This window comes from Austrofundulus limnaeus, unplaced genomic scaffold, assembly GCF_001266775.1.
Source record: "Austrofundulus limnaeus strain Quisiro unplaced genomic scaffold, Austrofundulus_limnaeus-1.0 Scaffold634, whole genome shotgun sequence".
In the NCBI taxonomy this organism is placed as follows: Eukaryota; Metazoa; Chordata; class Actinopteri; order Cyprinodontiformes; family Rivulidae; genus Austrofundulus; species Austrofundulus limnaeus.
In genome coordinates, this window is record NW_013953036.1 from 8,493 (window position 1) to 24,844 (window position 16,352).

At 37.8% G+C, this 16,352-nt stretch overlaps 1 protein-coding gene across 3 annotated transcripts in view; it reads left to right on the plus strand.

Annotated features, from left to right (window-relative positions):
- Positions 1–2,343: 2,343 nt before the first annotated feature.
- Positions 2,344–16,352, plus strand: part of glsa (glutaminase a) — a 38,780-nt gene continuing 24,771 nt past the window's right edge. The window contains exons 1-4 of one of the 3 annotated variants that reach the window (XM_014027307.1): positions 2,344–2,520; positions 8,688–8,746; positions 15,328–15,360; positions 15,700–15,758. In XM_014027307.1, coding sequence (XP_013882761.1) covers positions 8,705–8,746; positions 15,328–15,360; positions 15,700–15,758 — 134 coding nt within the window. In that variant the 5' untranslated portion in view covers positions 2,344–2,520; positions 8,688–8,704. Of the gene's footprint in view, positions 2,521–8,687; positions 8,747–13,531; positions 15,361–15,699; positions 15,759–16,352 lie in introns of those variants that run through there. The other 2 variants (XM_014027308.1, XM_014027306.1) reach the window with 2 other exon arrangements.

The following is a 16,352-nucleotide window of genomic DNA, read 5'->3' on the forward strand; positions in this document are numbered from 1 at the left end:
AAGCCCAACAACATTTTGAACAAATTTGAAGGACCGATGTACTTCAATCCAAGGAATAAGATTGTGGATYAATCTGGAAAGTGATTATAAAAATGCTGACTCAATAAATTTAAGAGAATGGTAAAAGTTAGATTGTTGAAGAAATATGAATTTGTACATGCATTCATAAGAACTGTTGTTCGAGAAGGAGTTAACGTTTTTGTTATGTTTTATTATTTGAAGACTCTTATTGTTTCAGTTTATTTTTGAAAAAGGGGCAGAAATCAATAAGAATATTTTTCTTCTTTCTGCTACCTTTTATTTGTGTTGTATTATTATTTGTTGTATGTTTAGCATTTATTTTGTTTTTAAATGAAATGAATAAATTTTAAATAAAAAATATAAATAAATTAAAGCACAACATTGTCTCAGTTCACCAGAATTTATGTTCCCAGTGATAACATGACATTCTTGCACAATACTGCCAACTAGTGTCATGACAAATTGCTTTCAAACTCATAGCACTTTTCATCACAGTTTGAGAAAGTGATTTATAGAAAAAGACTTTTGACTCATGGTGTTAAAATAAAAAGTTGTTGTGGATTGCAAGTTCTGCGACTTCTTGGTCATTTTTCTTATGTTTATGGTAGAGCTTCGGTAAGAAAGCATGCAATATGTTAGTAATTTTAAACTGTTTATTGGAGATCTGAAGCGATGCATTCTGGGTAAAGGATGAACTAAAGGAAACTGTGTTGACTCCAAAATAAGAGCATGAATTTAAACTGTGCCGTGCTTCAATACGACGCGAGACAGCGGGTTGGTGGGTGAAGCTGCAGCCTGTCATAAATTATAAATCCTCTGAGCTCATAAACAGTTAGGTCCATATATATTTGGACACTGACACAAATTTTGTCTTTTTACTTGTTTACAGAAACATATTCAAGTTATGGTTATATAATATACATAGACATAAAGTCCATACCTTAAGCTTTCATTTGAGGGTATCCACATTAAAATTGGATGAAGGGTTTAGGTCCTAAACCCTTCATCCAATTTTAGGAGTTTGAGCTCCTTAACATGTGCCACCCTGTTTTTAAAGGGACCAAAAGTAATTGGACAATTGACTTCCAAGGCTATTTCATGGACAGGTGTGGGCAATCCCTTCGTTATGTCCATCTCAATTAAGCATATAAAAGGCCTGGAGTTTATTTGAGGTGTGGTGCTTGCATTTGGAAGGTTTTGCTGTGAAGTAAGCATGCGGTCAAAGGAGCTTTCCATGCAAGTGAAACAAGCCATCAGCTGCAAAAACAGAAAAAAATCCATCCAAGAAATTGCTACAATATTAGGAGTGGCAAAATCTACAGTTTGGTACATCCTGAGAAAGAAAGAACGCACTGGTGAACTCATCAATGCAGAAAGACCTGGGCGCCCACGGAAGACGACAGTGGTGGATGAAGGCAGAATAATCTCCTTGGTGAAGAGAAACCCCTTCACAACAGCCAACCAAGTGAACAACACTCTCCAGGAGGTAGGCGTGTAGCAGTAACCTGAAGAAAGTTCTACCTCAAGACTTTGGCCAACACATTATTCTTTCTCATGTCTACAAGAGAACAATGACTTATTCTTTTATCTTCAAGCCTTTGTTTACTATCTACAAGTGGTAAGGTAACAACAGGACATGACCACCTCCTGTTGATTGAGTGCTGTGTAAGAACCCCTTTGATGTGCTCAAAATGGCCGCTTATCACAAAGAACTCAAGCTCTTTGCAGACATAATGTCTAGCAGGAGTGGGTCTGCTGCAGTAAAACCCTCTTTGGGACCGGATCTCCTGCTGGGTTTTGTCACATACACAAGCTTCAAAGAGACCCATTTACATACCATCTCATTTATGGTTTTAGAGCGCTCCCAAAAGACTGGTTTCATAATTACATCATGAACGAATGTGTTTTTGTATTATTATTATTTTGATAAAAAAAAGAGGAAAAACCCATTGTATTCTCTGCCATGATCCAATCATTTGAAATAATGTACTGTTTTAATCACTTCACAAGCAATCTATTTCTGTGTGTTTAATCAATTTTAGTGGTAACAGACTGTGTATAGGAAGGCAGATCATGTGACTATTTTCAGCCAATCATGAGTTTCAGAGTGAGGACAATAGAACAATTTTAGCAGTAGTCAGAAGAAGAGAGTGAAAGAAGTCAGCATGAAGTAAGGAAGGAGGACAAAACTCCAGTTTCCCTTTGGGGACATTTTTTCTTTATTTTATTTTATTTTTGTACTTTTGACGGAGTTATTTGGGAGGAAGCAAAGTTGCGTAGGATTCTAAATTGACTGTCATTCACAAAGTCAGGATCCAGCAGAAGCTGCGAAGGGTGTCATGTGCGTGAGCTGAGAGGTTTGCCAACTCCTATCAGAGCGCCAGATTATCTAAACGGGACTTTGTCTGCCAGTCCAAAGCAAACCTTCAACCAGAGGGAAGACAAGGCTGTTGGTCTGAACCATCGCAAAGTGCCCAAAGAGGTCTGAAGACGACTCCGGTAAGCTACGCTGAACCCCACGGCAGTTTGCGGTGTGCTCTCTTAATGTGAATGCAACAAGTTGGAATTAACGCAAGTTGTGTCTCCACCACATAACTTGGTCTCTTTATAATTTACGTCCCTCCTTGATAGATGGATTAATTCTTCCTTTTATTAACCTTTAAGTTTCTTATAATTTTTGTTAGTGTAGGCTAGCTTAGAAGAGGTTCAGTTAGAATGATTGATTAAAAACAAGATGAGATGATGAGATGATTAAAGGGTGATAGTGACGCTTATTGTTAAACCTCAAGGTCTTGATAATAATGGTTTCTGTTGCCAAATAATCTGTTTGTATTGTAACCTCTGAATCAATTAATACAGGGTATATTTTGAAATTTATGTTCGTCTGTGCGTAATTTATTGAGTTTGCGTTTTAAACTGGTAGAATTCACTATTCAGTATTTGAGACTGACTTAAGATCTATAAATTAATTTCCTGGATTACCAGGTGGTGCCCCCTTTTATTATGCTAATAAATTACGAGGAATTTATGATTTAGCAATTGTCCATAACATCGACAGAATCTCACTACAGGCGTATTAATATCTAAATCTACCATAAAGAGAAGACTGCATGAAAGTAAATACAGAGGGTTCACTGCACAGTGCAAGCCACCCATAAGCATCAAGAATAAATAGGCTAGACTGGACTTTGCTAAAGAGAACATCTAAAAAAGCAGCAGAGTTCTGGAAGAACATTCTTTGGACAGATGAAACCAAGATCAACCTCTACCAGAATGATGGAAAGAGAAAAGTATGGCGAAGGTGTGGTACAGTTCATGATCCAAAGCATACCACGTCATCTGTAAAACACGGCGGAGGCAGTGTGATGGCTTGGGCATGCATGGCTATGGATGGGTACTGAATTCGATACTTTTTAAAGTACAGACTGAATTCTGTCGGTACTACCGAGAACCTATTCACGTAACATCAAACGTTACCATGTTTCGGTTCCTAAACGCATCATTGTGACCATATTGCCATAAGAGTGTGAGATTTTCCATGCTTGTCATGAACGCAGCATCGCACAAGAGCCTAATGACGTCAGCAGCTGCTGGTTCTGTAAACAGAGTTCAGTCTGAACGTAGCATGAAAGCCTCGCAGCTCCTGGAGTAAAACTCGCCGAACAGACCGCCACTGAATTATCTGGTGGATTAATTATCTTGTGAGCACGACATTCGCTTGCTCAAAGTAGGAAAACAACAGTGGTGCTTCCTGACAGTCCGAACGCGTCTGATCTGAAAGAGCACAAGCAGCCAACTTGAAGTGTTGGGTGTGTTTTGGATGCTCAAAACGTAGCTTGAATGCCTTTTATTTATTTTAACTCAGTCCTCTTTTGCTTATTTGATTTAAACTTATTTGCCTTCCATGGATCTCAATCAGACAATTTTTCTAGTGGGGAAATGACATCAGTAGAAATACGTGTAGCTGGATTTTAATTTGTGCAGTAAGACAAAACAGTCTTGTTGTTTTCAAGAGTTTTCACATTAAAGAAATTAGTTTAAAAAGTGATGTTACAATTCAAAGAGTTGGATGTTGTCTTGATATTTGTTAAATTTTATATATTGAGAAATATGTTAAATAAATAAAAAAAGTTTATTATTAAAAAAACAACACACACAAAGTACCAAAAATTGGAACCGTTAAGTACCGGTACCGATTGCCAGGTACCGGATATTGGTACCGAATCGATTCAAATGTCAAAGGTACCCATCCCTATGCATGGCTGCCAGTGGCACTGGGTCACTAGTCTTTATTGATGATGTGACACAGGACAGAACCAGCTGAATTTATTCTTTCTGAGGTATTCACAGCCATACTGTGTGCCCAGGTCCAGCTAGGGCTGCGCGGTATATGCGGTAGACGGTACAAACGGTATGAAGTTGGCCTACGGTAGAAATTTACCCACTACCGTCATATCGTCAGTTACGTCACTGCACCTATGCCAACAGGGCAGCGAGTTCAGAGACAACTGAGCAGGGGTTTGAAATATAATGAAGCAATTACAGCATTTTAAAACACGTAAAGAGAGAATAAATCCTCAAAATTTCCCCCTACCGCTGTACAACCCCTGGAAAAAGTATGGAGCCACCAGTCTTGGATGAGCACTCATTCAGACATTTAATTCTGTAAAACAAACTCAGATCAAAAACATGATACAATAACAAGGTCATTCCAAAGTGCAACTTGTTGGCTTTCAGGAACATTCAAAGAAATGAAGAGAAAACATTGTGGAAGTCAGTGAAGGTTACTTTTTATTGAACAAGCACAGGGAAAAAAATATGGAATCAATCAATTCTGAAGAAAAAAGTATGGAATCATGAAAAATAGATAAACAAAAGACCATTCAAAATACATCACTAGTATTTAGTTGTACCACCTTTGGCTTTTATAAAGGCTTGCAGTCTCTGAGGCATGGACTTGATGAGAGACAAACAGTATTTTTCATCAATTTGGTGCCAACTCTCTTTGATAGAAGTTGCCAGATCAGCTTTGCAGGTAGGAGCCTTCTTGTGGACCTTTTCTTTTTTTTTTTTATTTCTACCACATGGTTTCAATTGGGTTGAGATCTGGACTATGTGCAGGCCATGATGTCAACTGAATGTGTCTTTCTCCAAGGAATGCCTTCACTGTTTTTCAATCAATCAATCAATCAAACTTTATTTATAAAGCGCTATAATATCAGCCACTGCTGAAACAAAGTGCTGAACACATAAAATAAAAACTGAATACAATTTTTGCCCTATGGCACGATGCATTGTCCTCTTGGAAAATTATTTTATCACCTCCAAACATCTGTTCAGTTGAAGGGATGAGGAAAACTGTCCAAAATGTCAATGTAAACTTGTGCATTGGTAGAAGAATTAACCACAGTCATCTCCCCAGTGCCTTTGCCTGACATGCAGCCCCACATCAAGGACTGTGGAAATTTGTTTGTTTTCTTCAGGCAGTCCTCTTTGTAAATCTTACTGGAACGGCACCAAACAAAAGTTCATCATCACCTTGTCCAATGCAGATTCTTGACTCATCACTGAAGATAACTTTCATCCAGTCATCCACAGTCCATGATTGCCTCTCCTTAGCCCGTTGCGGTCTTGTTCTTTTTTGTTTAGGCGCCAATTTTCTTTTTAGCTTTCCTGTATTGAAATCCCATTTCCTTTAGGCAATTTCTTACGGTTCGGTCACATACATTGGCTCCAGCTTCCTCCCATTTATGCTTCATCTGTTTAGTTGTACTTGTTTGGTTTTCAAGACAAGTGGCCTTAAGTTGTTTGTCTTGATACTTTGATGTCTTTCTTGGTCTACCAGTATGCTTGGCTTTAACAACCATTCCATGCTGTATCATGCATATCTTTGCTGACTGTGAACAGCCCACATCTTTAGCAAACATGTGTGAAGAGTTACCTTCTTCAATAAGTTGCACAATCCTCTCTTTTGTTTCAAGAGACATTTCTCTTGTTTGGAGTCATGGTTCTTGCTACTCCACTTCGTCAGCAGCCCTCCAAGGTGTCATGACTGCAGGTGTGTTTAACTGCAGGCTAACAAGCAGATCTAATCTGAGGCAGGTGTCCATTTAGGGAAAGGAAATTGACCGGGTGTGTCCTTATTTTCTACCTACAATTTGACTCGTCATTTCGTCGTGACTTGTCATCGTTTCATACAATGACCCAAAACATAAAGCCAAAGCAACCCAGACCTTTATTAAAGCAAAGAAGTGGAATATTCTTGAATGGCCAAGTCAGTCACCTGATCTCAACCCAATTGAGCAGCATTTCACTTGTTAAAGACTAAACTTCAGACAGAAAGGCCCACAAACAAATAGCAACTGAAAACCGCTGCAGTGAAGGCCTGGCAGAGCATTAAAAAGAAGGAAACACAGCGTCTGGTGATGCCCATGAGATCAAGACTTCAGGCAGTCATTGCCAACAAAGGGTTTTCAACCAAGTACTAGAAATGAACATTTTTTTTACAATTATTTAATCTGTCCAATTACTTTTGAGCCTCTGAGATGAAGGGATTGTGTTTAAAAGATGCTTTAGTTCCTCACATTTTTATGCAATCATTTTGTTCAACCCACTGAATTAAAGCTGAAAGTCTAAACTTCAACTGCATCTGAATTGTTTTGTTTAAAATTCATTGTGGTAATGTCTAGAACCAAAATTAGAAAAATGTCTCCAAATATATATGTACCTAACTGTAAGTATAAAAACAACAATAATTTTGGCTGGATCATGTTTGTTTTTCACTCAACTTTCAGTGTTGTTGGGGAAACTTATTTTTCTGTTAACGGTGGTTCTAGAAAAAAAGACATGAAAATCAGCTGAATAGGATTAAAAAAGCTGCTGATCTCTCTTTTAGCTCTTTTAACAACTGGCCTCAGACAAAAATAAATAATTTAAAAAATAACATGAATTAAAAGCTACTGGAGCATTTCCTCAAGTGTCCCTCGCTGTGTGTGTGAATATGGACAGACGTCCACAGCTCTGTTGTGTTAAGAAAAAAAAAAGCTGTTGTGTCTATCTATCTATCTATCTATCTATCTATCTATCTATCTATCTATCTATCTATCTATCTATCTATCTATCTATCTATCTATCTATCTATCTANATCTATCTATCTATCTATCTATCTATCTATCTATCTATCTATCTATCTATCTATCTATCTATCTATCTATCGCCACAATGTTTTTTTTTTTATGAATGCTTGTGTGACCCTGGGCGCAGGGGTGGAAATTAAAAACTTTCCCCACCAGCCACAGTGGCTGGTAGAAAAAGTTTTGTACCACTCAAACTTCTTACCAGCCACTATTTTTTATTTTATTTTATTTGTTTCTGTAATACGGTGGCATTAAGACAATTCATGGTCCTGGTGGCCTAATTAAATTGTTTGTGCTTACAATCAAATAATGGCACTCAAAATCTATTAGTGTCTTAGAGTATTCAAGCCAGCCTGTTTGACATAATTAAAATGATGGACTTTTTGATGTCTCTACTTCTCTTACTAAGTTGCTTTTTGCTGGTATGTGTGGAATACCAATTATTTTAGGTAGGATACTTGGCTGGAAATAAATTTTCAAGGTGAAAAAAAAAAACCTAAATTACCTTACAACTAAATTATCTGTGGTAAATTTATCTCCTTCATTTAATAAAATCAGCCTTTGCCTTTTATCACTTGTAGTTTTTGTTCAATAAGCTACTAGTATGAATACTATGTGTCTTTCTTATGTTCTAAGTGAGATTTCAACAACAGATGGAAATCCCTCTGATTGGTCCATTGTCTCAGAGTGGATCATTTCCATTTTTACTTTTGAAAAAGGTCATGTCACAAGGTTCATTTTGTTACTTAGTTTGCCTGAGTTTTTGTTTTGTTCTGCATCAATAGCCTGCAGAAAAAAGTTAAGGGCAAAGAAGGAGCAGACTATTTATTTATTTATTTATTTATTTATTTGTTTGTTTGTTTATTTATGGCACTGTCAGCTGATCTTCAGACGTTTCCTAGAGGTTAAACAATAGTTTTTCCTTAAGTTTCTATTGGTCAAAGTGATCATGGTTATTGAGTTACAATATTTAACAACTAATATGAAGTTTTTTAAACTAACATTTATGTAACAGTCACGCATTGGCAGTTAGAAATAGTGTTTTTAATCAGCTAATTTGAGACTGTTGCTCTTGATGCCAGCCTATTCAGTTTTGCTGTTTGCCAACAGATTAACTGCCCTGTTAAATTCACTATTGTCTGCTTTTCCCCCTTTCCATTTATAGTTAAAAAAAGGCCTGCAACTTTCGGTTTTTCTTTTGGTTCCTCTTGAGAAAGGGTTTTGTTACCTGCTGCCTGATTAACTCCAGATACGTAACGTCACATTAAAGTTGGTGTTTTTATTCTCTCCTTCTGATAATCGGACGTTTTACCTGTATAATATATATTATAATATATATTATATATTGCTGCGTTTCCCAAGGAGAAAGTTGCCTTTCCTCTGTCTGCGCTGATCAACTGAAAGCATCTTTTTTTTTCAGAATGTTTGTACCTTTGGCACAGAAAGATTACTGTTTTTTAATACAGTGCTCCTCAGTACCTCTCTCTACTCATCTGTGTGGTTGTTTCTGTTCTGATTTTCTCCTGCAGATAAACCTCACAACCCAATGGTTAATGCAGGCGCCATTGTCTGTACCTCTCTCATCAAGGTCAGTTGTAATTAAATTCTAAAAAAATTTTTTAAACTTTCTGCAGGTTATTTAGGAGAAAATATCAAATAACATTTCCAAACGATATAGTTTATTTCTTTCAAATGCACATTTCTTATCATAAGATATATAGATTTTAGAAGAGCCTGTTGACCTTTGGTTTTCTTAGCTGAACTGTTGAGGTTTAAATTTCTGACTGTAGCTGGAAAATAAAACATGAAGTCTTTTTGGTGTTAGGTGAATAATCATCTGCAGATTAAACAGGACAATTACAGAGAAACATGTTGAAAGGGGATTTAGGCCAAAAGCAAAATCACTGTTATCTCACTCAGTTTCTCAGAAACAGTTCAGATCATCTTCACCACGTTAAGCTGAGCTTTAATCATACAAACGGTTCTGTAACCCAAGTACACCATTACTTACATTAGAAGATTTCTGTCCTCACATGGAACTACATTCATCTCCCCCCACCCCCAACCCTCTGCTGGTCCAAAACTCAACTAATAATATTATGTTTATCATCATTTTAATCAGAGAAGATTAAATGATAGTACAGTTTTATTCAAAACACCCACAGAAACTTCAACACCAAAGTGCCTTTGATTAAAGTAGAGTATAATGCAAAATAAACTTTAAGTTTTATATAATGTTTTAATGTCATTCTCTCATCAAACATATCCAATGTGTTGCTTTGACTGCATACGTTTGAGAAATCCTTCAATATTTGTGGTAGCCATTTAGAAGTGTCTAAATGCACCACGTATTTACTCAAAGCTCCTCCCTGGAGCTCAGCACCCAGCCAAGCTCCCACCCCACAGAACCCCACTTCACCACACAGCTCCACAAGACAAGCAAAGCTTATCTTAAAAATTATCGATATTCATGATTTCATTGCAAAACATAGGATCTATATTTATAGTTTCTTCGCAAAAATGTAGCTTAACACTGAGGCATGTAAAATGCAAGGATGACTGGACTATACTGTAAATACTGTATAATATCCAAGCTAAAACATTTTATAAGAGCTTCTGTACTCTCTCCAGTTTGTCAGAAAACATACTCTCCAGGGGCCTCATGTATAAACGGTGCGTACACACAAAAACCTTGCGTATGCCATTTTCCACGTAAAACTCCGGATGTATCAAAGCTCAACTGACCGTGAAAATGTGCGCAGCCCCACGCCAACTCCAGGGCTGGCGTACGCACGTTTCTGTGATTTTGGTTCCATTGGCGACACTTAGAGGTGATTCTGAGAAACTGTTCATGATGTGAAAATGATTATTTTTCACACCAGACACACATGATTAACAGTTATTACATCCACATGGACGCAGTTAAATAAATGACGCGCAAAGTTGGGCCAAAAATACATTGAATAGGAACGGATTCAGCCTTACTGGAGGATATAATAAATAGTGTAACACACAGAGCTTTTATTTATAAACAGATAGAATTTTCTGATGACGCGTGGCTCATCAGCCGTTTTGAGGAAAAATCATTTTCAGTTTGGCACTGCTGCGCTCTGGGAGTGCGACGCAGCGAGTAGCCGTGTGCGCCACGCGTGCAGCAGCAGCAGCAGCGATTGATTGGGGTTCCACAGGAGTTTTCCAGAGGGATCTGGCAGACCCATCGGGACTGTGTCAGTCCACTCCACCCAAAGCCGAGTCATGACCAATGGAATCGTCTCATCCATATGATTCTAAAGGCTGAGTTATGGTCGCACTCTGGAACGTGCGCACCCTCGCCGGCCGGCAGTGGAAGTGTTTCATACTTGGCGTTTACGTTGTTGGGGATTTCTCCAAAATGACACGTGGAGTACACTTTATAACTTGTGAAAATGCTGTAAGTAGGAAAGCAAAAGCTTGACAGACAGACTGCACACGAAGGCTGCAGCACGCGTAGCGTTTGTGGGGACTCTCCAACATCACGTCATGAAAACTCTCCACTGAGGCACAGAGACTCGTTTCTTAATATCAGCTATGAAATAAACTAAGATCTATGTTTATCTGTGTTTACAGTAATTATGGTAATAAACTCGTGCGCAAAGTTAATATTTTCAGACTCAGAATGGATGGATAAGCTGGTTGCACAACACAGCAGTGTGCGCGCACACACACACACACCGACACACAATCACTCGTTCTTTGCATGATAAACATATTTTATTCCTATTTTTACTTAGGATTTTTTTTCACATTCACATTATATTAAATTCATTATTTTTTATGACATTAGAACTCGTTTCTGATAGCGCAGGGATCACTCAAATGTGTCCTTCACACATGCAGGAAGTAATATGCATCTGTTTAACATATGTTAATGAAGGTGTGTCAGGAGAGGTGTCTTACCTGCGCTCAGTTCCACGTTAATTGTGATGTACAAAAGCAATGTGCGTGGATTCCAGCATACGCACAGTTTGATACATCCGGTTTTTTTGTGCGTACGCCGTTTTCTGGGTTTGACCGCATGTCACGTTTCAGTAAGAAATCCACGCAAGTCTTTGTACATGAGGCCCCTGGTCCTACATGGGATAATTCCCTTAAGGTTCAACTGTATCCTGAGTTGCCATTTTCCAAAACCAATATTACATAATGTTCCTTTTTTTACAACAAAATATGACACTCCAATGAGAGGTTGTAAACCACAGATCAGTACCTGCTCCTACCATCCACTGGAACACAAACTTTCTGTCATTAGAATGTTAGACCATCAGGCCGAACATGTCCCCAAAAGAGCAAATGCAGAAACGTTGTCATCCCATATGTCTATGGCGTGTCTGAAAAACTGTGATGGACTTGCGACCTGTCCAGGGTGTACCCCGCCCTTTGCGCTGTGACTGCTGGATATGGGAACCAGTGACCCCCATGAACCTGAAAGGAAGAAACAGGTATAGATGATGGATGGATGGTGTCTGAAAAACTGTATTTTTTCCAAAAACAATATCCTGGTACATCTCAAACTCAACAGGACTGTCCAACAGTGATTGGTCCATCCTAAAGACAAGACCCCCAAAACCATCCAGGAGGCAAACCGAAGCTCAGTGGCGTGAGGAATGAGTAAGACACATATATTGGAGAAACTAACAACCTTCTCCACAGGTGCGTGGCTCAACACCATAAAGCCAATTCTTCAGGACAAGACTCGACAGTTCACCTACATCTCAAGGATAAGGGATATTTATTTGAGGTCCAGAATGTTCATATTTTAGACAGACAGGCCAGATGGTTGGAGAGAGGGGTAAATGGACTGCCTATCCAACCAGGATACTGAAAGCGAATACTACAAACTGTGCCCCACACATCAGAGGCATTGGGGGTGAAGTGTCTTGCCTAAGGACATGACAACTGAGACAGCTGGAACGGGGGATCGAACCGGTGACCTTCCGGTTCCAGGACAACTCCTCTAACCACTCTGACACAGCCGCCCCGGGTAAAGGAAGTAATTTTCATGAAACAAGAAAAACCTATATTAAACAGAGGAGGAGGCCTCAGCTGTGAAAGCATGCATGCTCAAACAGCCGGCACACAGCAAAAGTTTCTCCTAAGCTAACAACAATTACAATAAATTACAGACAGCAGGGTGTTTTTTTTCTCCTACCATTTGTAGCTTGTAGGAAAAAAAAATAATCCTAGGTCCAAACGAACTTTAGTTTATTCTCCAGGTTCGAATGTAACTGTGATCATGAAGCCACTGCATGATCAGAGCATGAGTGAGAGGGTTGCCAGATAAAAAAAGCAATTTTTAAGCGTTTTTTTTTACATGCGTATTTTCACCAAACACAACACACACCTTATCTTACAACACTCTCACTCAGCATATATGACTGACAGAGTCATACAGCAGATCTGCTGTTTTGACTCAAAATATGATTATTTTAAAGGAACAATAAAACACTTTACTATGTCCCATTTGGCAACCCTGCAGCTGGTACATTACTGCAGTGGTTCCATGTAAATGGGTGATTTTTGTGTTTTCACCCCAGTTAACATTAGCATTTTCAGAGACCAGTCTCGTGTAAACAAGAAATGAGCTCACTGGCGGGCTGGGCTGAGCTCACCTGCAATTTGGAGGTGACCCCCATGCTGCCAGTTAAAGAGCTCTGCCATATGATACAGTCCCCTTCAGAAGTATTCAAACAGCAAGTCATATTCCCTTGTTTTTGTTTTTAACTGAAGACATTTGGGTTTAAGAGCAAAATATGAGACAAGAGTTCCAAATGTAAGCTTAATGTAACCAAGGAAAACTAGAAGCACTCGGAGAGTGCAAACCTCCGCCAAGACCAATTTCCCCCATCCTGTAATAGAGTTACAAAGGGGCACACCAATACTACAGTGCCACCTGCTGGACACTTTGAAACCCACGCCCTGTGAAAGCATCACAGCTTTGCCGATCTCAGAGTGTTAAAAGAAAAAAAAATTCMTGTATCCGCATTGTGATCCGGAACATCACCAAAATTTAAAGTTGTGTTACTTGGCCCAGTACCCAMATGTGGTAAAAATGTCATGACAATCCGTCCACAAGTTTTTGAGTAATGTTGTCCACAGATAGAATGACAGACCGACAGACAGACAGACGGACAGACATACGCGACCGAAAACATTACCTCACCCTTGGCGGAGGTAATAAATACAGATTATGACACCCTGCAAGTTTGCAACTTTTACTTCCTGTTTACTGCACACATTAATTGGTTTGCTTCAAGCCAGTTGATGGAAACACGTCTCGCATGTTTTGTGTTTTCCTTTTTGCAAAATTTTTAAAATTTGCTCAAAATTCGATTTAAAATTGGATGGAAATACAGCTTGTGACAAAGTGAAGATTCAACACAATCTGATGGCTTCTTTAGATTTATTGATTTTTGTGCACAGTGCACTGAGACGACATTTGTAGTGACTTGGCGCAAAATGAATAAACTGAATTCAATTGATGGTAGGACCAAAATGAATTCCGAAGTGTACAGAAATATTTTGTCTGCCAATTTACAGAGAAATGCATCCAAACTAATACAGATGAATTTTCTCATGAAGAAGGACAATGATCCAAAGCACACTGCCAAAGGACTTCATCAGGGAAAAAAGTTTCGATTGGCCAAGTCAATCACCTGCTTAACCCAATAGCGCATGCATTGCACCTCCTGAAGAGGAGACTGAAGGAATGAACAAGAACTGAAAGAAGCTCTAAAAACAGGCTGGAACAGTATCACAAATTAAGAATGCAACAGTTTTGTGATGTTGATGGGTCGCAGGCGTGAGACAGTCATTGCAAGCAAGGGTTACTCCACAAAATATTAAAAGATATTTACTTGAAGATTATTTGTTCCTTTACTTTTGTTCACCTAAAAATGCTGTGGTGTAATACAAATGATGATATATCCTAAGTTGTTTACACATCTACATGTAACTACCAGGAAATAAAAGCTGACATTTGGAACTCTAGTCTCGTGCTCATCTGGTTGGCTCATCTTCTGATCTTAAATTTAAATGTCTTCAGTGTACAACAACAACAAACAAGTTTGGCTTACTGTTCCAACATGTTTGGAGGGGACTGTATAACAAACGTAGTTTGATACATTGAGTTTTCAGACACGCTGCTGTGAACAGAAATTAGTTGTTTTCACTTAAAACTGCAGATTAAGATGAAAACATGTTTGTGCGTATGATGCAGAATATTTCAGTTTCAGACTTCACATAAAATGTTTCTAAATTTAGTCTGTAGAAATGTCAACCTCCTGCTTGAAGTAATGTGTATCATTAGCAATAAGAAAATCGATCAATAAATAATATAATTACTATAAAACCACCTGCTTCTCCTCCTAGACTGTAGTTATTCTAACAAGCCATTAAGGCATCACACTTTCAGCTGATAAAGCAGCAAATTTATGCAGACTTATTATATAAACACAAAACTCTTGTGTTTAAATCTAGTTTTTAATAACTATCCTCCTCGTTTTTCTGTGTGAAACCAATTCCAGCCTGAATCTGATAACAGGTTTGGAGAGGGTTTCTGTCTGTGTCTTTTGTATTGCTCTTGATCTAGACACTGGTTCTATGTTGTTGTTGTTGCCGCATATTTTCCAGCTGTAGGTTCTTTGGAAATAACAACGAACAGAAATGAGTCAAACATGTTGGTAATTTGTTTTCCTTTTTCTCCGTCTTTCTCTGTTTACTAATGTTTAAATGTTGCTTTTCTAATTTTCTATAGATACAGTACTGATCTACACAAGCAGCAGCACTTTTTCCTTTTTGTTTGTTTTTTTAGGTTAAGACTAATTAACAGCTGACTCCTTAAAGATTACTTTATAATCTGTTTTACCTGTAATCTGTTAACATTCAGTCAGTTTTATTGTGAAATGACACAATAAAACAATGGTGCAATAAATTGTCATTTTAAAAAATCAGCTTAACTTCACATTCTGAGTTTAATACTTGATTTATTTTTGCCTCCTTGTTATAATCTCAACCCAACCTCACTTATTGACATTTGGATCAAATGCTCGAGTCTTGGCTTTTACTGATTTCTGCTGTAGTTTTTCTTTGATGTATGATGGAGACAACATAAGTAATTCTTCTTGTGTTTTTCAGCAAGGAGCCAGCAATGCTGAGAAGTTTGATTATGTGAGTATGAATGTGATTTCAAAATTTGAAATTAATATATCAAATCAGCTGCTTGGTCATACTTCACAAAGTCAAGAAAGTTAAAGTTTCTTTATAAATTGGATTTTATATGTTTGCCAAAAATCAACAAATGTTCTAAAATTATTATGATATGATTATATGATTTTTTGCACAATGGAAACATTTTTGTTTCTTAGAATTACTTCCAAAGACCTTTAAACTTGTTGTTTACTTTTAACTTGTTGTTTAAACATGGTGAAATTCAGAGTTTTATTCTAGCTTTGATATTTAAGGGTAGGTTTTTTATTTGTTTTTATTACTAGATGTTTTTCTCTGCAGGTGATGAACTTCATGAACAAACTAGCAGGAAATGAGTATGTCGGTTTCAGCAATGCCACGTGAGTGCATCTTCATGAATCAGGATTTAACTTGAGTTTAAACCCAATGATACAGGTTTTAATTTAAATTTAAATCCACCAATTCAGGGTTTAATTCATACCCATTGACTATACTCAATGATATATTTCAGTTTTAAATTCACAGATTTGATCTTTAATTCCAGTTAACTCAGTAATGCCAATTTGAAACTTTTAACTTAGGCTCATCATCATTCATCTTTGTTACTTAATGTAATAAAGCTGAATTAAAGGTGAGGACTGTACAGCTACAGGACAAAGTTTTCCTTTTACAGCATTAAGACCAGTCAAAAAAGTGCAAGAATTTGCATTTTACACTGTTGGATCTTAAGAAGGTTCCAACTAGAGCTTCACAATGTTAAAAGAAGAAATCACTGCAAGAGACAGTGCAAGAGGGAATGGTCTGAAAACTGCATTTACACTCAAACATGATTTTTTTTCAGCTGATCAAAAGTTTAAGACCATAGCTAAAAAAAACCGAAACCCCCCCAAAACAGAAATCAAATTGTCAAAAAAAGGACTCAGTAATGAGTAGCTCCACCATTCTTGTTGATGACTTCAAACAATGGTTTAGGC